This window comes from Anabrus simplex, chromosome 1 (genome assembly GCF_040414725.1).
Source record: "Anabrus simplex isolate iqAnaSimp1 chromosome 1, ASM4041472v1, whole genome shotgun sequence".
Lineage (NCBI taxonomy): Eukaryota > Metazoa > Arthropoda > Insecta > Orthoptera > Tettigoniidae > Anabrus > Anabrus simplex.
Window position 1 is genome coordinate 637,735,232 of NC_090265.1, and position 24,170 is coordinate 637,759,401.

General features: G+C 40.3%; 1 protein-coding gene across 1 annotated transcript in view; it reads right to left on the bottom strand.

The window, feature by feature from the left end:
* Window positions 1-3,306: 3,306 nt before the first annotated feature.
* The window catches only part of LOC136871572 (cuticle protein 19), a 79,259-nt gene continuing 58,395 nt past the window's right edge, over window positions 3,307-24,170 (bottom strand). Inside the window, exons 2-4 of the mRNA XM_067145003.2 lie at window positions 9,347-9,454; window positions 7,195-7,367; window positions 3,307-4,519 (exon numbers count right to left, since the gene is read on the bottom strand). Coding sequence (XP_067001104.2) covers window positions 4,135-4,519; window positions 7,195-7,367; window positions 9,347-9,454 — 666 coding nt within the window. The 3' untranslated portion in view covers window positions 3,307-4,134. The remainder of the gene's footprint in view (window positions 4,520-7,194; window positions 7,368-9,346; window positions 9,455-24,170) is intronic.

The following is a 24,170-nucleotide window of genomic DNA, read 5'->3' on the forward strand; positions in this document are numbered from 1 at the left end:
AACCACATGAATGAAGCATGTCCATCATAAATAAATTACTGACCCTGATAAATATATAACTGCAAAGTTCTCGAACTGATCGTGTGAAAGACACATCCAGACTGACCAATAATTATTATTTTCAAAAGTAGGTGAGAGCATAAATTAATAAGGATACGATGGTCTTTCAGGTCTATGCCGTGAAAGAGAGATAAGTAAGACCTTTCCGAAACGTCAAGTTTTTCTAGGTGATTTGTCTAGTTTCACAGGGTATATCTAAAATATTATCATGTCTACAAGTAAGGACAAATATGATATGTATAACAGACATTAATAATATAGACTATAAATGAAAATCGTGGGTTCGATTCCCTGTCAGGAATTCGAAAAATTTAAGAAATGAGATTTCCAATTCCGGAGGTGCACATGACCCTGAGGTCCATTCAGCCCACATCAAAAATGTGTACCAGGTTAATTCCTGGGGACACAGGCGGCCGGGCGTAGAGTTAACTACTCTAACCCACCAAGTGCCGAGGTCACGGATAGTGGAAGCCTTTACCTTCCACACCTCCCGGGGCCTGTTTAAATGAAAGTCCTCGGTAGGTGTCTGTCTCTTTGTGCGAGTCAGTCTCGAGAACCACTGAACAGATTTTGATTTAGTTTTCACCACTACATAGAGCGTTTATCGGGAAAGGTTTAGATGCATAAAACGTTAATCTATAACAAGAGGGAGCCGAGCAGGGGATATTTTAGTGAAGGAAGAAAAAGTCACAAACGACCTCCCCAGCGCTTCTTGACTTAAAGCTGCTGAAACCAACAACGGCAGAAGCTAAGTGTGTATGTAAGAATTGTTGAGAGTCCCCATCGGTATTTACCTGACTAAAAGGTAACCCTCAATACGCCTTGACGCCACGCAAACGTAGTGCTATAGACGACCTCTTCGAATACCCTGAACAGCAATGATTCAGTATTGTGACAGGTTATCAATTCTAAACTCTTGATCAGTGTGAGCTTGCGGTACCTGCACCCCACTGTAGGTAGCTCTGAAGATGTTTTTTATCAATCACTATCAATCACTACTGATCTGTATTTAGGGCAATCGCCCAGGTGGCAGATTCCCTATCAGTGGTTACCCATTTTCGCACCAGGCAAATGCTAGTGCTGTACCATAATTAAGGCCACGGTCGCTTCCTTCCAACTCCTAGCCCTTTCCTGTCCCATCGTCGCCATAATACCTATCAGTTCCGGTGCGAGTAAAACACAATTGTAAAAAGGAAAAAAGTTACGTTGCCCACCTAGGAAACCAGAGGCGTTGGAGAAACTTCTTGTAGAGGGAAAAGTTGATGATCGTCGTTCAAGAGGACGAGCACCAACTCGACGGGTGGACCAAGTGAAGGGTATCATCGAACAGAACATGCATCCATCTCGCCAAGACAGGGACGCTAGGAAACGAATCATTCGACGACTTGCTGCATGATGCCACAGTAACTTTTCAGAAGGTTGAATTGAGGGAGAGATACAGTAAACAACCAACCTTACAATTAAAAACCATATCTTGAGATTAACCATGAAATCCTTTCCAATATACTGTATATATAGGATGGTCGAAAACAACGTGAACCGGGTTTATGAGCGTTAGAGTGTTGATCATACTGCTAAATAATTTGAAAAAAAAATCGATATCTCGCGTCGTAGTCATTTTATCAGCTGCTGAAGTTAGCCAATCAGATCGTTTCGCTGGCGAATTCAAATGGGCTTCACGAGGCGGTGTTGCTAAGTCTGCACGTGGCTGACCGGTTTCAGAGCACCAGTAGAAGAAGGCGTGAGTTGCAATGTGAGCCCAAGTTTACTGCACGTATGCCACATGACTACTTATCGAATATTTCTCTAAATGACGGTTACCGATGCCTAGAAATCAGCATCAAACACAAACACACCGTGGGTTTTAGCCGTTGTCGTTACAGCGAACTTGCTTTGTCGTGACCCTGTCAACTTGGAGATCTGTGTTCAAATTCCTTCCCTGGCGAAGTTTTTACCTCGTGATGGTGGTGGTGATTATTGTTTTAAGAGGAAGTACAACTAGGCAACCATCCTCTATATAACACTAATCAGGGGGAAAATATGGAAGGGATCGACACTTCGAAAAATGAAGATATCGACCAAAGTAAGATAAGGGCCACAAAGGGCGTGAAAATGAAAGACTCCCTAGCCCTCGCAAACCTAATAGCGTCGGGGTCGGAAAAGAACAAGTGTTGACCAAGGGAGGTCGGATAGGATAGATGAAAGTGAGGAGCCTGGCACAAGTAAGTGGAAGCCGGGTTTCAGCCACCTGCATATTTAGTAACACCACCTCGCAAAGACCATGACAAAGGCTAGATATCTGATTGGCTAACTTCACAAAGGCGCGAAATATCGAATTATTTATTTAAAATTATATTATATATCAGTATGACCAACTGTCTAACGCTCACATACGCGGTTCATGTTGTTTCCGTCCACCAACAGTAATCTATCGGAGCCAATGAGCTACAATAATGAAATGGCGCAATGCATCATTAAACACAGATATTCATGTAAGTGCCCCTGTAAGGTATCTTCCACCGGGCGGGTTGGCCGTGCGCGTAGAGGCGTGCGGCTGTGAGCTTGCATCCGGGAGATAGTAGGTTCGAATCCCACTATCGGCAGCCCTGAAGATGGTTTTCCGTGGTTTCCCATTTTCGCACAGGCTGTACCTTAATTAAGGCCGCTTCCTTCCAACTCCTAGGCATTTCCTATCCCATCGTCGCCATAAGACCTATCTGTGTCGGTGCGACGTAAAGCCCCTAGCAAAAAAAAAAAAAGTAAGGTATCTTTTGAGTACATGCAGAGATGTACTTCACCCCTCACCACCATCTCAACCGCCGAGAGGACGGAGATTAACGATGAGAAATTTCGAAACGAATTATTTTGTAAAGTAAATGACAAATGATTTGAAACGCTAAGTCATTAACTGAATAATTATGGTAGAAAAATATTTTTGAAAGTTCCTAGATATCATGTTTAGTCCTACTTGGCCGGACTGAGTGGCTCAGACGGTTGAGGCGCTGGCCTTCTGACCCCAATTTGGCAGTTTCGATCCTGGCTCAGTCCGTTGGTATTTGAAGGTGCTCAAATACGTCAGCCTCCTGTCAGTAGATTTACTGGTACGAGAAAGGAACTTCTGCGGGACTAAATTCCGGCACCTCGGCGTCTCCGAAAATCGTAAAAGTACAGTAGTTAGTTGAACGTAAAGCCAATACCATTATTATTATTCCTACTTGATTATGATAGCCACTTATATATACTAAAAAAAACGTAATAACATTGGTATCGTTCCAGCCGCATTCGAAAAAAAAGTGATTTTCTTAAGACTTGAGTTCTGTGAAGTAAATTTTACGGATTCTTATTGAAGAAGTAATTTGAAATTGAGTAAAATATTTCTTAGGTTACTCTAATTCAGCCTAGGCTTTTTTTTTCTTGTACTCTTCTTAACACTGGATAAAATAATAGATGAACCATGTTCCCCTCTCTCATACCCGAATTAAAATACTTTATTGAAAATATAACTCTTGGCCTAATATAAAATACGGAAACGCTACCCGTACACTACCCTGCCATGGTTTGCTTTTTTTAGGTCGGTGTTTAAATTCTTGGAGTTGAGCATAAGTGGCAAATCAGAATACCTCTTGGAAAGAGAAGTTCGCCGGAGGGGAGGGGTGACTGCTGTAGCCTATATGACATGTTGAGAAGATGGTCGATATTTTAGGTTTCCACGTTTACAGGTAATGGCCATAAACGTTTTCACTAAATATTGCACATATATAAATGATACAATATATCCTGAAGTGTAGTAGAATAAAGTAGAAGGAATGACCATTGCGTTAATCGCTAAAAGAAACACAACGACTTTCGTAGTAATGGTCACTGACATATGGTACACGTCACCAAGGAAGGCGGGTGAAACACGTGATTTTACCCCGTCAGTCCCCTTGTTACGCAGAATATTGTCAGTGTGTCGTCGGGCATAGGGCTTGCTCCATCTACCGTGAGAATGGAGTGCTAGGCTGTACTTTGAACTGTAATATCGGTCAGGATGAATATGTCTTTCTTTCGACGACGTTTAATGAGAATTATACACTATTTTTGAACGTAATTCGTCGCGTACGGTGTGTACGGTGCGGATCGCGGTATTGAATTCGGTACAGCTTGAAGTTGAAATATTTGCTGCGGGGAAACATTTCGATTTGAGACCACAGCATTACTTGGATATCTGAGTGAAGATTGTTGTTGACTTCTGTCATTGTTCGGGTATATAGGTGAAGGGGGTTGGCTTCGAATTATACTGTTCGGATGTAAGAACGTTGAAGGTTGATTCCTGACGGGACTGTTAAAATGTGTCGTTGGAGAAGGTTCTTGTAGAGGCAATTGCACCGCTGGCTGACTTGTGAGTACATATGCAGCGCTTGGTTCCACAGCCGAAGGCAGCACCCTTCTTGACTTCGGGGAGTTCTCAATCATAACCCTAAAACAAGGTGAGTAACATAATTAACTTCAGTATTAAATTTCAGTGTTATTTCTACCATACAAGATGTTCGTTAGATAAAGTAGACCTAGCAGTATTAGCCATAGAGTTGTCAAAATGGAACAAATGTTAATGCATTCAATGTGTTCGCCTCTCGGCAAGTAAAATTGTGCCGTCTACGGATGTCTCGCACAGAGCATAATGCTCCTACTTAATACAGCAAGCAAACAAGCAAGCAAGCGATAATGACTTCTCATTGTTTATTAATTTATTTGCTCTGATTTACAAGTATTTCTAATAGTTCTAATTACAGTATTATTAATTATTAATTATAATTATAATTATAATCTAACGTAGAACTATTTCTAATAGTTCTAATTACAGTATTTAAATTTTAAATACTATGAAACTAAACTAACATAGTCATAAGGAGTGTATTGTCAGTCATGTTAATATTTCGTCAGTGTGTTGAAAATATTCAAGAACTTTTTGATAGGCAAAGTGAGGTCGAAGTGTTCGCTCTTTCAAGACAGCTCTGTTGTAGCTATTACACAATCTGTAAAGTGGTGAATTGTTTGTGTGAGGTAGTATGTGCTTTCTCACTTATATTTAGCCTTGAATTTATACGAGGTACGCGAAAATTTATCCTGGATAAAAAGTCTGGGTTAACTATGGAATTTAGCATCCCTAATTTTTGTACGGTCTTCCATATTCTGTAACAGCTGATTGAATGGCACCATAAAAGGATAAACACCACATTTTTTACAGTCTATACATTTTACGACACGCCTCTGCCACCATTTCAGTTAACCTGATGTATTTTTGAAACCTCGGGCTCCACACTACACTCGCATATTCTAGTTTGGCTCTTACGTGTGTTGTACAGTGCCATGATCGATTTCGCCTTGGTGAATGGTTTTGAGTTTCTGATGATTGTGACCTGTTCCTGACTTCAGGATGCATAAATTACATTTCGTAGTAGGTCTATACTTATTTTAAAGATGAATACTGCAGTAAACAAATTCCCCATTTGCAACTAAATGATGGGATATATTATTAAACAATTCTCATTACCAATAGCCTGTTTGTTGTATTAAACTGAATAAAATCAAAACATTAGTACGAATGAAGCACCTTTTGTGAATGTTTCTTGTTCGTTAAGATAGTGTGATCGAGGTTATTGAATAATAGATGTTTATAAAGAAATACGCTTTAATTTCTGAAAGTGGTTCTCCGAGTACGGTACATGACGTGCATATTGTTTTTACGCGTTGTAAATTAATACATGCGATTGTATGTTCTTCGTATAATATTTTATCAGAATTCATTTTTAATTTTCAGAATATAAGTTAATTCACTTCCCATGTAGATAAAACACAACAGGTTCAGGGCGAATTCATCATCATAGTCTTAAAATGTTTTGATGACTGCATCACCAGTCTTTCATCACGACACAGATTTGACACGTGTCTGTTAAGAAAGACTAGTACAATTTAAATAACCTGTCCACGGTTCCTTATTCAGAAATAAGTTCTTGTGGTCACTTGCAGTAAATAAGAACAAAAATTTAGACGGATAAGTATTTCAGATATAATTCTATATTGGGTCGATGACCTTCGATTTTAGGCCCCTTTAAACAAGCAGTATAATTCTATTGGGATGTGTTCAAAGTAAGAAATATACAAACTACGGCAAATGAACAGAATAGTCATGCTTAATTCCGAACAGGGTATTTCGTTTTATACATACAGTACTCATCACGCAGTAGATACTTCAAAATGCTTCAATTTTCGCAGAACAGCTTATTTAATTCCAATATGGAAACTAGTTAGCGGAAGATTTTCAGCAAAGGGTGAATTTTAAAATGAAGCCAACCGTCTAGCTTTGGACTGATCTCCCATAATTAACTGCTTACTACAGCATCAACGAAAGTAAGTTTTCGAGGAAGAACATTTTTTTTTAATTACCTCATTTTACGGCAACGTTGTTTAGAACTCATTTTCTCCAATTCAAAACTAAAATAACTATAGTTAACAATTATGTTAAATTATCCAATGTAATCAGGTGGACATTAAAGTGAACGTGCTAGTAGAGTAATTCACTTGAATAATTCTCACGGTATAAATTCATTTGTGTTCACGTGTACTTTATAGTTTTCCCTTTTCTGTAATCATGTTAAGACTTTGCTCCACGTCTTCGCGAAACGTAAAGAATGTCTACAGTTTATATCTTTGAAGTGGCAAAATTCCAAGAGATTATAATGTCTGGTTCTTATACGGCTCATATAAACAATCTGCAAATCATGAAAGTAGTTCCATGAAAACACTTGTGCTCCCTAGCAGCATGAATAATAACATCCTAGAAAAGAATTCTCTATTAAAGAAGTGCATATTTCTCCCGATTAAATTTAGTGTTCTGTCTTAAGAACCTATGTTACGTACCTGAACTAAGTAGTGTACCGCATTTAAACAAAGTTTGGTTTTATATTTGTACACGGTATGTTCTCACTCAATATATTGTAAAATAATATTGGGCCTATTTGGTTAAAGCCATAACCGTTAACTCCAATTTCCTGCCTTCTAATTCAGTCACCGGAAACCTTAAGAAGTTAGGGCAACGTTAAGCAATTAAAATAGGAAAAGTCTTGCACCGCTAGTTCAAGGTACGTCGCTCACCTGTAACCCAAATGGTCCGCCACATAGTGAACCACTCGCACATTCCCATCTGGTTCCACTAGCCCATAGCTACCAGCCACAGTGCCGTTCGGGAAACGCTCCTCCTGACGGAACTGAGTGTTTCCTGTCTTGGCGTCGTCTATGTCGTAGCCGAAGGCGTATGTTCCAGGCCCCTGAAAAAACAGACATCAGTAATTCCATCTGAAATGATATGCACAACACTAATTGTCATTCTGTTCACTTTTCAATCTGCCGACCCCGCGATGTAGAGGTAATTCGAGGACTGGATCTGAGAGCTAGTTTGAGGCCCACTCGGCTTGCGTGAGAATAATATCGAGGAGCTGCCTGACGGTGAGATAGCGGCCCCGGTCTAGAAAGTCGATAATAACGGCCGAGAGTATTCATGGCACTGACCACGCGTCACCTCGTAATCTGGAGGCCTTAGAGTTGAGCAGCGGTTACATTGTAGGCCAAGGACCGTAAGGGCTCTGCAGCGCCTTGGGATTTTAATTCTCCACCTTAGAGTTAAGTGAGCCTCGTAGAAAGTAACGCCAATATTAATTCATACTATATTATTATAAAAATTAAAGCTAGCTGTTGTGCACATGTCGTTGATGGGTTGGATAAATGGCAGCAAAAGAGACAGAACACACCTAACTAACCAAGAACATTAATCAGTCGGTACAGTGTTATTGTTTGATAACCTTTCTCTCCATCCATTCACACGTTTAATGCATCCAGTTAAACGTACATTTTCCTCTGGAAACATGTGGAGTAATGTTAAGTACGATAAAGCCGAACAGAATCGAAAGAGTATGAGGGCGATTTCTGAATTAGTTATAATACGTTCAATTCCTTGTCCAATGTTGGACTAAAATCAAATGTTCGTAAACATCTGCTATTATCCATCGTACGATAAATACGAGTATGTATGTCATAAAATACTTCAGTTGCATTTTCTACGAAGTTTATCATATAAAAAGTTTCAATAGACCTGATACATGAAAAACCACAGTCGGTTTCCAGTCATTTGACCGGGTCAGGAATGGAATGAAGCCCCCATCTAGCGGCGAGGATGGGAATTGTGCCGGCTGCCGAAGCCTGTCTCACTCATCTGGGGCAATGATTAATGAAATGAAATATTTGAGAATGTTGCTGGAATGAAAGATGACCCGGAGAACCCGGAGAAAAACCTGTCCCGCCTCCGCTTTGTCCAGCACAAATCTCACAATGGATTGGCCGGGATTTGAACCACGGAACCCAGCGGTGAGAGGCCGGAGGCTCTAGACCTGATATGAACGGAATTATTTAAGAATAAGTTTTTAGTTCATACAAACTCCTTACTCCATGCGGTGACCTTGATACCATACGAGTCTGTTAAGTGTTTCAAGTACAGAGTTTGGTAGAAATGTTAAGCTGTTTTCCAGGTTTAGGAACGCGGGCAGACACCAAAGGAGAAAAGAAAGACTCTCAGGTAGTGATTACGTTTAAAATGAATATTCATCAGAAAATACTGAAACAATGAATATACAAACACGCATCCTTTAATAGTGTATCTACGTATTATCCGCACACTTTATCTTGGTGCATTTGTGTACGGGGGTGAGGAGTAAGGAGGGAGCTGTCCCGGTATCGATAGTGCTGCCTGGTGCTGCCAACTGAATGAAAATGAAATCTGAATTGAATCGAGAATATGATCGATCGATATGAAATTTCTAAACCGTTATCATCTTAAGCCAACAACTATGTCACATACACATTATATAACATTATAAAACATTTCTCGATGCGAATCTTGTTCCTAGCATGAATTCTATACTTTAGCTTTGTTGTGTAAACAGTACTAGTACGTAAAGTGTACGCCAGATGTCGCACAACGATGCTTAAGCGATTCATAGTTTGTGTTTCAAAGGTTGCCAATACGAATCTCGAAGATCGCCGAGGTCGACCGATTCAGCACTAGCGTGTAAATGCACCAAGATAAAGTGTGCGGATAATAGATACCTCAGTGGGCCTGCACAGGACACAAATGGAGACAAGTGTCTTGTTTCAGAGTAGGAGTAATGGATTGTAGAGTTGAAGAAAGTTGTGATTAATGACATTTTCTCCTCCCACAATGGGTGTAGTTGGACATTGGTCATAATTAAGGTACCTGGTGGTCGATCTCGTTGTAGGATTCCCACTCCGCCTCCGTCAGACGCCCCAGGGCAGGAGCACCTCTAACCACCCCCGCAGACAACGCGGCCATCGCCACCAACATCTGTGAAAAGAAATAACACTGTGTGAAGGCCCTCAGAAAACGGGAGTTACTGTCAACAAAATATTCCAGAAGGGTATATTGAAGAAAAAAAAAAAGATAATAAAAATTCAAAAGTTAGCTTGTACTGTGTCTTCCTTGGTCTGTGGAATTTCCTTTCATATAGTCTGACGACCGAGCGAGCTGGCTAGAGTAGCGCCGTGTAGTTGTAAACTTGCGTTCGGGAGACAGAGGGTTCGAACCCCACAGTCGGTAGCCTTGAAGATAAGTTTTCCAAGGTTTCCCATTTAGGGCTGTACTTTTAGGACTGAATCGATAATTGCAGAAAAGACATGCATCACGCTGTTAGCGATATTTAGTTATGATCAGATTCTGAATCTTTGGATATAGACGCATGTTTGTGCACGTAGTTACAGCATCGCCAACAGAGTATTGAATTATTCGTTGAGTGCAGAAAGGTTCGGAGTTCAGGACTGAGGTTCTTTCTGCGCTCAACTGGCGGCTTGCTGTAAGCAAATAGTTTCCTTCTCCTCGCGTTTTTTTTTTAAGGTACTTTACGTCGCACCGACGCAGATAGGTCTTATGGCGACGATGGTGTAGGAAAGGGCTAGGAGTAGGAAGGTAGCGGCCGAGGCCTTGACTAATGTACAGCCTGGTGTGAAAATGGGGAAATACTGAGAACTACCTTCAGTGCTGCCGACAGTGGCGTTCGAACTCCACTACCTCCCGAATGCCAGCTCATAGCTGCGCACCCTTAACCCGACGGCCAACTCGCTCGGCCGACGAGGAAGAAGCCAGTTTGGTCTTCAGTTCGCAGCACTACACTCTATTATTTTAATACTAGCTGATGTACCCGTGCTTCGCTACGGAATTCTGCATTGTGTGCGGAATTCTAGTGTACACGTTGTGAGCAAGATTGTATTAAATTGCATAGCTCTTAACGTTAGCCTACTGTAGAAACGCGACGGGGAAGTCACCAAACATATTTTCTTATATGAAGACTGAGTTAGGGAATTTTCACTGTAATGGTAGACCAGCTTGCATACCATCAGTCACAATCATGTTGGGGAGGTTTCATTATAATGGCAGACACTCACTCTCCACCTGCCTTTTTACATCCTCAGAAAGACTGTCTTAGTGGTTTTCCCAACTGAAATGAACATACACTACAATGTCAGTAGGAGTGGCGCGATTAAAATCAATGTTTTCATATGAAATACTCGATCAAATGAAATACCGCACATTTTCTCATGTTTAACGAACAGGACTACACTGCCGATCTAACAGTCCAAAGTTCCAGAGCTGGAATGACTAAACCGCAGACAGCCGTGATTCGTGAACACTCGTCATTTTTCGGCTGGGAGAGGGTCGAATAGTGGAGACTCCCAGGGCAAAAACTATGCCCTTTTACTAAGCTGTTTCCTAGCAGTACCCGATGAGTCGGAAAACATCAATTCACTACACTGGCGGCGGACAAATCTGACCTGTAGGAAATTTTTACTCCAAACCAGAGGAGAAACCCCCTCTTCACTAATAATTTGGAATGAAATGAATGTAGAATTTAATAAAAGTGAAGAGAAAGAGCCTTTTCTTAAGAAACGGCTCTTTTCACGGTTGAATTTTGAGTTTGGTGAATTGTGGTGCTATAATTTGGAATATGCCTAAATTGTAATTCTAGACTACTACTACTAAGTCAGCCTCTGCCTTAAATACGCACACTGATCATTCAAAACAGCGTGTCAGAGTAGAAATAGAATAACTGGAATACTATGAAGAACCAGTGTGTTACGTACCAGCTGTATCAGAATGTGTATGATCCAGAGGAATGGCATGCTAAAGAAGGAAGTTTTCTAACTCTCCGGCTATTTCCTGCCAATATTGTCAGGCTATTTTACTCGGTACGCATCAATAATCCCATCTACCGGACTTCAGATGCAGCATAAGAGACAAATAACATCACAACAAGCAATGGTCAATGTCAAGTTATTGTTGATCAATGTTATAGGTCAGTATTCAGGAGATAGTAGGTTCGAATCCCACTGTCGGCAGCCCTGAAAATGGTTTTCCGTGGTTTCCCATTTTCACACCAGGCAAATGCTGGGGCTGTACCTTAATTAAGCCAACGGCCGCTTCCTTCCCACTCCTAGCCCTTTCCTGTCCCATCGCGCCGTAAGACCTATCTGTGTCGGTGCGACGTAAAACAACTAGCAAAAAAAAATGTTAATAGGTACTCTTTCGATATTGTAGGCCTTCACATTTAGTTTTCTTCAGACTCTGAAATACCACTCATCATAATCGGTACGGTAAAACTTAAATAAGTGATTGGAAATTGTATTCTCTGTAACTTTTGTTATGTAGTACTTTTCGCTAGGACCAAAAAGATAGGTATTTAAAAATTAAATTTTAGGCGCATTCCCCTAAACTACAGTTTCATCCAGGGTGAATAAAATTGTTTATAGCTTTGACTGTAGTTTCTTATTCCCCGACTCTATATACCGATTTTCATTCAATTCTGTCAACCCATTTTCCCGTGGCTCAGCGTCGATATGGACTTAGCAACAAAAATACAAATTCATGAATATCTGTTATCATAGCCGGAACGGTAAAAATGTACAAGACATAAATGGTCGGGAATTTAATTCTGTATAACGTTGGTTATGTAGTATTTATCGATAGGACCACTAATATAAATATTTGAGAATTAAATTTTAGGCCTTCCCCTAAACTACCATTTGTCAGCGTGAATAAAATTATTTATTGCTTAGATTGTAGCGACTTATTCCCCGACTTCGCAAACCGATTTTCATGAAATTCTCTTTAGCTGTTTTCTAGTGATGCGTGTACAGACAGAGACAGACATTACGGAAAAGTAAAGTGCATTTCCTTGTTACTGTGGACATGACCGATACAGAAATAAAATTATTTTCAAATTCTGAGCAATGTACAGACAAACTCTTATTTTATATATATAGATACTTCGTTAAATTCGTCAAATTTTACGCAAGTCGAAACTTCAGTAAAAGCAAAAATTTCGTTTGAACAAATCAGAATTTCACATTAAACTGTAAATTTCGTGTAAAACACAACATCTCGCGTTATTTTGAGAGAGTAAAATAATATAGTCCGTCTCTGTGGTGTAGTGGTTAGCGTGATTAGCTGCCACCCCCGGAGGTCCGGGTTCGATTCCCGGCTCTGCCACGAACTTTGAAAAGTGGTATGAGGGCTGGAACGGGGTCCACTCAGCCTCGGGAGGTCAAGTGAGTAGAGGTGGGTTCGATTCCCACCTCAGCCATCCTGGAAGTGGTTTTCCGTGGTTTCCCACTTCTCCTCCAGGCGAATGCCGGGATGATACCTAACATAAGGCCACGGCCGCTTCCTTCCCTCTCCCTTGCCTATCCCTTCCAATCTTCCCATCCCTCCACCAGGCCCCTGTTCAGCATAGCAGGTGAGGCCGCCTGGGCGAGGTACTGGTCATTCTCCCCAGTTGTATCCCCGACCAAGAGTCTGAAGCTCCAGGACACTGCCCTTGAGGCGGTAGAGGTGGGATCCCTCGCTGTGTCCGAGGGAAAAGCCGACCCTGGAGGGTAAACAGATGATGATGATGATGATGAAAATAATATATCGGCCTAGGAGGGCATTAAATAAAATGTAATTGATTTGTACACAATATAATCAATTAATCATGTTTCGCAAATCACTCGCTCACTCGGGAAAACTTGGTATCCTTAATTATAAGTGAGGCCCATAGGAACATGCAAAAACTCGATATTTATGAATTAAGGGTTGTTGGTATTTGATCTACAAAATCAGTATTTGTAAGTTTAGATTATGAAGTTAATTGTTATAAAGCAAAATTTTGAAATTTTTTAACAGTTACTAATCTACGTAAGTCTATTAATAATGCCTTGAATATTTAATTAACACATTGACTAGGAAAGACTGTCGTATGAGCAGCGTAGGATAAGTACGCGTGTATTAGTGTAACCATTAGAAAATATTTTATAGGCGTTGTCATATAATTTGTATGTGTCGAATACAGAAGTTTCTTCATTAAACATGCTGTTGACCTTTTATTGCTCTGTTTAATTGATGACGCCGGGATGAGTGACTCAGACCGTTAAGACGTTGGCTTTCTGAGCCGAAGTTGGCAGATTCGATTCTGGCTCAGTCCGGTGATATTTGAATGTGCAAAAACATGTCAGCCCAGTGTCCGTAAATCTACGGACACGTAGGAAAATATCCCGCGGGACAAAATTCCAGCACCTCGGCGTCTCCGAAAACCGCAAAATTAGTTAGTGGAACGTGAAACCATTATTATTATTATTAATCATAACATTATAAAATAATTGATTAGAATAATATTGAAGCAGCACACATTTGAAAAGGTAATAAGGCTGTCTGCTCGTCAATTTTTTCGACGTTCCGTTTTATTCCATGCCTACTAAATGACAGAGTAAACCGAATCTCTCTTGGGCGTCTAAGGCAGAGTTTAATAAATTTTGTCGGGTAAACATAGAATGTATCACCAGAGATATTTTACATGCCGACACCGTACGACATCGAGTATCGAACTGACTTTTCTCCGCCCTTCGAAAATAAGCTACCTCTGCCGGGTTTGAACCCACTATCTTTGTAGCCGGAAGCCGACACTGTGCCACTGATCCACGGAGGTCGCTAATAACATGGTGAAAATGATTGTTTTTATTATTTATTTATAGAATGTACTAAATATTTCATTTCATTTAAAAAATTAAATACATTAATATTAAACTATTTAATCCTTCATAGAACTGCAATGCAGTGTAGAGTATTACGTCTTGAACTTCACGCCCTTCAAAATTTGGCGCTCTGGGGCCGGGCCATACAGACTCGTTTATAAATCCAGCACTGCATGAGGTAAGAGCAGGGGTCCTTGTTCGTAACATCAGATGTTAACTTAGCTGCTGGGAATGTATAGCAGGTGCCATAAAGGTAACCTACGCTACTTTTATCGCAGGAAGGTGAAGTACTCGCTCAGTATGCAAGTGACTGGAAGCAATAATCTAATGCGTACGTTCTTTTACCTTTTAACCAATCATAACATTAGCCAATAGACGATAACCTGTTATTACTAGTTTATCTTAATGAAAGAGCAACACTCGTCCCCGGGGAAGCCCCGTGGGCGTGCTACATAGATACCATGTTTATTTCACCATTGGTATTACACAACTTACGAGACCACGCACCTCACGCACCTAATATGTCCCCTACACGCACGCACGAACGGAGACTGACCAAGAACTTGACCCTCGAGTGGAAAGTGACGAAACGCGAGCACGTGTGTTAGTGAGACCGCTTCCACGCTATGGCCATTTGAGATGCTAATCGGGAAAGCCCGCTGTGTCCGTACGAACTATTCATTTAATTTCCATAATGATTGGCTGCCTCCAGTAAAACCAACTCAAGAACATGATATAGGAAAAATATGTAAAACATTTTCAAGGACACCGAAGAATGAAATCCGTGGACATGTGGTAGAGGTGATAGTGGTTGGAAAAACAAAGCATTCACAAGACGAAGAAGAAACGACTCATTCCTTGGAAGAACGAACATATAGGCAAAATAAAATCGGCTGTACAAGGCGTGGAAATAAAATACTATATAACTCAGCCTTCAGACTTCGTACGAATATTGTCGAGTAATTTTTCCACCCTTAAAGGCGAAAGACTGCCTACTTGAAGCTCCAATGGCATTCTAGTCTTTGAGTTAGTACGGACAGACTGGCTCTTCTTTTCTTATTGCACCAATGTGGGGTCAGAAACCCTACGCTCTACCATCTGAACTACTCAGATCTACCCTAGTTCTATTTCCATCTAAAACGGTCACCTCCACTAAAGCAACTGTTCACGCCTCTGAAAGTCGTTCCCTTTCTTTTAGATATATCTTTGTTCTTGAAGAGCCGAGCCAGTTAGCTATGCGGTTTGGGCCTTGTAGCTGAGAGCTTGCATTCGGAAAATGTGGGCTGTGAGAGTGGTTTTCCATAGTTCCCCTTTCACTCCAGGAAAATGCTGGGACTGTACCTTAAGGCCACGGTCACTTCTTTCCCAGTCCTAGCCCTACCCTAACACATCGACCCCATCGTCGATACAAAACCTGTCTGAGTCGGTGTGACCTAAAACCATTATTTTTTGAAGGACAAACTCTTTTTTTTCTTGTATGATTTAGGGCAGTATATCTTATTGTACTTCACTGCCGCCAGATTATTATTATTATTATTATTATTATTATTATTATTATTATTATTATTATCATCATCATCATCATCATCCGAAACTAGACTGGTACGTATCGAGATTTTTGTTGACAATTCAAATGAGTAACTTAGGTTCAAATATGGACATTTCCGTCCTCCACGATTTTGCAGGAGACATTGTATTAACACTGAAGTGCAGTGGCCTACCAAGCTTCCGCTGCTCAGCTCGAAAGCCTGCAGATTAGCAGGTGTCGTGTGGTCGGCACGACGAACCCCCTCGGCCGTTATTCTTAGTTTTCTAAACCAGCGCCCCTATCTGAATTGTAATCACTTGTAATTAACCCTCAGATCCAGGTAAAAATACCTGACCTGGCCGGGAATCCAACTCGGAGCCTCCGCGTAAGAGGCCGGCACGCTACCCCTACACCGCGGGGCCGGTGACACTTTGCATTGTTTCTAATTATAAAACTGATTTATCTTGTATCTTTGTGTGGTTCGCTGATCCATTGATCTAGAAACACATCAGAACACATTCAGACAACAAATTTAGATATTAAAGGACTTACGTATATACTAGCACTTGAACCAACTTTTGAAATTAATCTTACCAATTTTATGCTTGTATATTCAAGTAATAATTTGTAGGAAATACTTATCTTTCTGGAATGTTCACTATGGATTTGTTTAACCTCGAGACTTTATGGCCGATGTTCTTTAATAGCGTGTGAGTGAAAATGATTACAGGTTTCGCCCAGCCGTGAGGTCTGTCACCGGAATTGAGTAAACAGGAACTAAAAGGTTGCGGAGGAGTACGCTCTCCTGATAATAATGGGCGGGTTATGTTGCTTCACTGTGAACTGTGACCGCTATTGAAATAATGCATTCAGCAGGCTAATAGGTAATATAGTATGATGTAGAGTTCGTTTCGAAAGATTAAAGAACCGTTGTTGTCGCCATGTAGGAAGACTGAGATTTAAGATCTGTCGCCACTAGGTAAAAAAATGCTCTCCCAATCTGCAGCAGAATGTAGTTCCCCGGTTGAGGGTTGCCACATTTTTCCAAAAGAAACAAGGGGCATATCACAAAAATACTGGGCATTCTAATGAAATAATAAACACTGCTGATTTCAGAACAGGTATCATTTCTTCCACGTGTATATGCTATTTTACTTTACAGCCTTTAAAATGTTAGCATCAGATTTCACCACAGTGCGGAATCCTTGACATGACACTTTTATTTGTTGAATTCAAAAGTTTATTCTATAGCCTGTTAGGAACATTGAGTCTGTTTCTTGTATAAGGCCAACTGTTTGTAATCGAGGAGAATATAGTATGCGTTCAACAAACTCGTTAGAACCAGAAGCTAAGCACAAAACAGACCAGTTTGTGAAGTTTCTAAAGTTCATGTAGGCCTACTTCGCTATTCCTTGTATGCTTAATACATCTTCAACACTGTTCAGGATTTCCGAAGGAATGTCTCCAAAAATGCAGAAACACTTCAAAAGGCTCTTCCATATCAATCTTATCGGTAAACTGAAGGCATTCAACTGCACTTTCAAGTTAAGAAAAATTGTTTTTCTTTAGTTTGAACAACTGCAGCTTTGCAATGTTGCCTTAAGAGAAATCGTTGGATTGTACGAGATATTTTAGAGCTTCGCCATTGCATGAAGCTTCCCTCTAATATTTTCAGAATCATTTATTCCTTAAATTTTATTATTGAAAAATAAAGGACAACATATGATACGAGACAGTCATTTTTGCCTCGGATACGGAACTAATGACAACTCCAACCTGGCCGCAAACATCGCTAATAGAAATGTATGTTTGAATGTTGCAGATTTGAAGTGTGTGAAGAAATACCTTGTTTTTCATCTGAAGGCTCTAGAAAACGTGTGGATGGTCTTCTATAGAAACCGGAAAACCTGCTTGATTATCGACGCATCATTAAGAACGGATTCAGCCTCACTGAGTGCTTCAGATAATGGTTGACATTGTTAGGGGATGAAGTAAACATATGCACTGGGCTCTGTACTTCAGTGTTAGTATTAATCCTTAACAATTAAAGCAAACTGGTAGTGACGTGTGACACGTGATCAAGTCATGCGTAGAACTAAGTATTTTGGTTGTCGTGTCATACGCCCACAGGTTTCTCGTCCCGAGCATGCAGAATCTAAAGTATTAGATACGGTAATTGAGAGATTCACAAAACCGAGCAGTGCTACCTTATTTCCTTGATCTAACAGGACATCGTGTTACAGGAGTTCTTCTGAACCGCAAGTATTAGGTTGTCCGTAAATTATTCTTCCATTTATCATTTTAAATTTTATCTTGGACAAAAAGATTATGACCGGCAACAGAGTTCATTCTCTACTTCCTCCCCGCTTCCAAAGAAAGGAATAGAACCTTCATGGTGAGCCAACTCATGAAATGCTGGCAATCTTGGCTGATCAGGAAGGTAATCTTCACAAACTGCAATAACTGTATATTATAAGAGGGTAGATTATCAGAAGTAGTGCCTGTTTTCCCCTCAGACTACAGTATTATGAAGTACAGTCAACGGTCATAATGTCACCGGTTCTGGTGCCACCCTTGTATGCCAATAAACGCATGCAAACAAATATTCTCCAGTGTTAATGAATAACCTCGTTAGTGCCAATGTGAATAATAAACGTAACTTAAATTTTCTGCAAAAAGTTGTGTAAAATCTTGCTCGTTTATGTATTTACAGTACTGTACTTCTATAATACATATTCTGGCGTTCCTCTAATAATTGTGATTAGATGTGGCATCAGTTACCATTCACCGAAGCAGATGTAACTATGGTTGTCTTGACCACCAGGGCTGGATTTCTTTTTCAGGAATTCCTGGCTCCGTGGCAGTGGAAAAACGTTTTTGAAGTCTAACAGCTGATGGCGTAAGGAACTGGGTGGGAAGACTTTAATTTTGCAAACAATGTCATAGAACAACCCCCTTCTAATTTTGCGATTTTGTGGCCAAAGATTTACATATTCCACTCTCCCACTTCTCAGTTTGTGAAACAATAGTGCCATTAATAAGTCAAGTATGTCAAGCAAAATTAAGAGAGCTGTTGTTTCCATAAAAGTAAAACGCGAAGTTCGTGAATATGAGTGTTTTCCAAAATCAAGTCTGATCATTTTGTGTGTGTGTGTGTGTGTGTGTGTGTGTGTGTGGGAAGACTGTCGGAGAAACATGAAGTGATTGTTCTGAGTTAAATCATCTGATTGCTGTCACCAATGTCGTTAAAAGAATACATGAAAATAAGAGGAGACATTAGACTATCACAGGCTTCTGTCGCAAAAAATAAAGATGAGGTATTGTTAATTTTATATTACTGTACAGTATATTCAGCAACAGGTAGTGCAGTATAAACAATGTTATTGTATTCCATAAATTTTGTTTCGTATTATTAGCAGTCAAGCATAAAGGATTTTACATTTTAATAGTGGTACTCTAATACTGACAATTAATTTTAGTGCCACCCTCGTTTTATACTACGAATTATTATGGAACAGACTAAGGGGATTGACTGTAAATTTATAGCGCCTCATTCTCAGTTTTAATGAAGACGTATTGTCCAAATTGCACAATTATGGAAGGGAACAGTAATAAAAATACAACCTAGTAAAACAGCCGGGTTTCTTGGCTGGATATTCATCTTCAAGGTCTTCGGTTCAGAGATCATGGGTTCGATTCCAGGCCGGGTCGGGGATTTAATGGTGTATCGTTAATTCCTCGGGCTCGGTTTGTGCGCTTGTAGCAATACACTCCTCTTATACATACACTACACTACCAGCCAGAACAGAAAAACGCATCCGTCAAACAGGGCCAAGTCCACATGTGCGACACAGTTCATACCCGTGACCCCACCACGACGTGGGAAAAGCGATGGAAGAACCGAATGAAACTAAATTCAACGAGCGAGTTGGCCGCGCTGTTAGGGCGTGCAGTTGTGAGCTTGCATTCTGGAGATAGTGGGTTCGAATCTCAGTCGGCAGCCCTGAAGAGGATTTTCCGTGGGTTCCCATTTTCACAGATTTTGTTGTGAAATACATTGTAAATGTCTTGCTCACTCTGTAATTATAATTGAGAATATAGCTTTGATTTTTATTTTAATTCTAGAGTAAAATAATGGCCCATTGAATTATTAAATGAGCACAACCTACTCATAAATCAAATGGAAGATCTGTTATTGTACCAAGTAAAGTAAAAGTACCGTTGGGTGAAATTCTCATATCCTTTTAACCAAAAGTACAATTCTGTAGTTTAAACTAAACACCGTTGTTCGGTTTCACGTAGTTCTCATTTGAAACCTGTGGGTTCACAATCTCCGCTGTATACAAGTAGTAATTTTTGTGATGTCGCATTGCATAATAAGTCTGGTGCTATATCGACAGAATGTTGGGTAGATTTGAAGAGTTAATAAGGTCGTCAAATGAATAACAGAGGGGACATCCTTGGAAATCGTGAGCAGTAACTTGTGGATATCCTTAGTTAGAAAACTGGAACTTATGTTTCGTATGCCTTGATTGCCTTGTTTTCAGTAACGCTACATTCTGAATAATATAACTGCCCTCAACAGTCTTTATCATAAAAGGCGGCAGTAAAGGTAGTTTTCCATTGTTCCTCATTTTCACACAGCCTAGACGAGACTTTCTTTCCATAAATCCCACATCCATTGTTCGGGATTGGAATCGCAGCACCTTTGAGGTAAACAGTTACTATGCCACTCGGCTGCCATGCAATGAACTGAAATGATGCAGGATACAGTTTCACCGCCTTTTATGATAAAGACTGTTGAGGACAGTTATATTATTCAGAATGTAGCGCTACTGAAAACAAGGCAATCAAGGCATACGAAATATAAGTTCCAGTTTCCTAACTAAGGAAATTCTGTTATGCCTTTCAGCATTCAGACCTCGGGAATTTGAACTAAGCCTCCACAACAATCGGTTTTCAATCGGCACTCCTGACTCTTCTGCATCCCCTGAAATAAAGACGAACAAGATCAAACTATAGTCTGCTAGGCCTCCTTGCTAATCTCCCAAGACTGAGCCAATACGGAACATCACAATTTTCAAAAATATTTTTTTTGAAAAGTACACCAATGAAATAGTACGTAAACGTATTACATTGTGGTAAGTTGCCTTGTTTCATACCATTTAAAAAAATATTTAATAGTGCCTTTCCGCAAGGCGAGTGAAACGGCCTCTGACGTAAGCGGCGCGCTGTGACGTCACGATCCAGTACCGCATGCAGCTCTACCAGTAGGTACTGGCTCTACCAGCCGTTGTGCATCAGCCGTTGCTAAAAGCCGATTGTTTGTTATTCGTGATCGCGAATAACTTCGAAATGACAGAAGAAAGGTTCAAAACAGCACAGTCAGACAATCTACCATGTGTAGATGTCATCATTCTTGAAAAATAGGGACTTTTGTGGCCGCAGAAATTCGCGGATAAAAAGCAAGTTTGTAAGTGGCGTCTTCTATATACGTGCAATGTACTGTAACTCATAGTATTAGGATAAAAACGAACCTGGATAGAAATCACATCACTTTCAACTTTTCCTTCTAGATTGATTCCCATATTAAAGAATAACATTACATTTTCGGGCTTTCAGCATTAGTAAAGTAAGAAATCGGATTTCAGTACTAACATAAACATATAGGCAGCATTATAGTACTAGTCCGCCTCTGTGGTGTAGTGGTTAATGTGATTAGCTGCCACCCCCGGAGGCCCGGTTTCGATTCCCGGCTCTGCCATGAAAGTTGAAAACAAATAGTATGAGGGCTGGAACGGGGTCTACTCAGCCTCGGGAGGTCAACTGAGTAGTGGAGTTTCGAATCCCACCTCAGCCATCCTCGAAGAGATTTTTCGTATTTTCCCACTTCTCCTCCAGGCACCTAAGGCCACGGCCGTTTCCTTCCCTCTTCCTTGTCTATCCCTTCCGATCCTCCCATCCTCCAACAAGCCCCTGTTGAACTAGCAGGTAGGCCGCCTGGGCGAGGTAATGGCCCTCCTCACCAGTTTCATCACCATACCCAAAGTCTCACGTTCCAGGACACTGCCCTTGAAGCGGTAGAGGTGAAATCCCTCGCTGAGTCGGAGAGAAAACCAACCCTGGAGGATAAACTGATTAAGAAAGAAAGAAAGAAAGAAAGAAAGAAAGGTCATAGTACTATAGGTCTAATCTATCATTCCCGAAAAAATATATATTTATGGTTGGGGCAACTGGCCTACCCACTTCCGAGGCCCATGAAAGAGAAACATTAAATATATTTGTGGAGGGAAAAAGTTAAATATGATAAAGATAAATATGACTTCATCTAGTTTTCACAAGTCGGGCTGAGTGGTTCAGACTGTTGAGGTGCTGGCCTTCTGACCCCAACTTGGCAGGTTCGATCCTGGTTCAGTCCGGTGGTAGTTGAAGGTGCTCAAATACGTCAGCCTCGTGTCGGTAGATTTACTGGCACGTAAAAGCACTCCTGCAGGACTAAATTCCTGCACATCGGCTTCTCCGAAAACCGTAGAAGTAGTTAGCGGGGCGTAAAGCCAATAACATTAATTACATTTGGCTTTTAACACGCTGAGCATATCAAGCAAGAAAAGTGTCCTGGTGACATTTTAGTCGTTCAATACAGGAATGTCTTTGGGTGCTGTGACTTTTACTCTTTTTTTGCTTAACGTCACACCGTCGCAGGTAGGTCTTATGACGACAATGGGACAGGAAAGGCCTAGGAATGGGAAGGAAGCGGCCGTGGCTTTAGGTACAGCCCCAGCATTTGCCTTTTGTGAAAATGGGAAACCACGGAAAACCATCTTCAGGGTTCGAACCCACTATCTCCCGGATACGAGCTCACAGCTGCGCGCTCCTAACCGCACGGCCAACTCGCTCGGTATTTTTACCCTTCGGTTTATTGACTTGGCTTGTATAACCTAAAACTTAGGCTAAGTTGGATAATATTTTAAACACCAACATCACTATTTTCACCTGTGTGCAATTATGTTATTTATTTCATTAATATTATGATAATTATTATAATTGAGCATTGTTAACTTATGAGACCCCAACAGACAAGCATTGGTTTTATGTAGTTATACATTTGTTAAATTCACGTTGTTTCCTTGCATGATGTACACGCCTATTTTTTGTTATATTATAGAGTATTTAGATATAGCCTAAATTTCCTTACAAATTAAGCTGTTTAATAAAGACATAAATAACTGTCGCATGCCGAGACAAATTGGTAGAATTAGAGCTGTCAATATGGTTCATAACCCGTTTGATTTATTATCTTGACATGGATCACCCAAAACATAGGTTAGATTTGGAGAATACTTTAATAATCAGCATTAATTAATGCACTGTTTATTACTTTCATATTCGAAGATGTAATTGAAGCATTTCAATAAAGCAGCATACATTAAAATTAAGTTTTACCACTAGAACAGCTGACATGGAAAAGTGATTGAAAATTCGAACAAATTCATCATACGTTAAAATCTTCAAAAAAAAAAAACTGTAGACTTTTCCGATATATCACCAGCATTTCTCCGGCTCGCCAAAATCCATTTCTCCCTAGTTTTAGCGTCTTTGGAACATTTATAAACAATTTGTTTGGGATGGTATGCGATGTGCTATTGCAGATCGGAACTCTACACCATTTATAAGTTTTCTGCCTCACTGTCAGCGCAGGATTCATTTTAAGTCTAAAATATACCACTCAGATTATTATCTAATGTATAGACCTCGAATTTAACTATACCAGACACTAACATAAAGTAGAAATACGCGAAGTGTATCCTGCTTCTCACAGCACACTATGTTATTTCGTCTGCTAATTCAGGCAACCTGTACGATGACGTCAGACCAATGAGATCGCGTACTTGCGTCGCGTGACAGTTTCGTACATCGATTTAGATTTTTATCATGTTTGGAGTTATTATTTGTACATTCTGATCACATTTTTGAATTCTGCATGAAATTTTGAATCAGATTAGCATATTTTTAATTAAAACCCCGGATCATGCATGTTCCCTATTATATTCTCGTCGATCCAATCGTCTCGCATGATCCCACCTCAGATACTACTACGTACGTACAGCTTCATCCATTAGTTTCTCATGTAATAATAATAATAATAATAATAATAATAATAATAATAATAATAATAATAATAATAATAATAATAATAATAATAATAATAAATAATAATAATGTATGTTTAACCTCAACGCACTTTCAACCCTCGTGGGTGGGGGGCGCAGACGAAGAATACACCCTGCCTGTCGTAAGAAGCGACTAAAAGGGGTGACCAAGGGATGTTGCTTTAGGAACCATGAGATTACCTGTGATTAGTACTACCACGCGAGGAACACCATGGGTCGAAGTTACTTGCGATTAGTGCCATTGTGAGGAACGCCATAGGTTTGTGATTAGTATAAATCGGGGAGAAGCACCATGGGTTTAA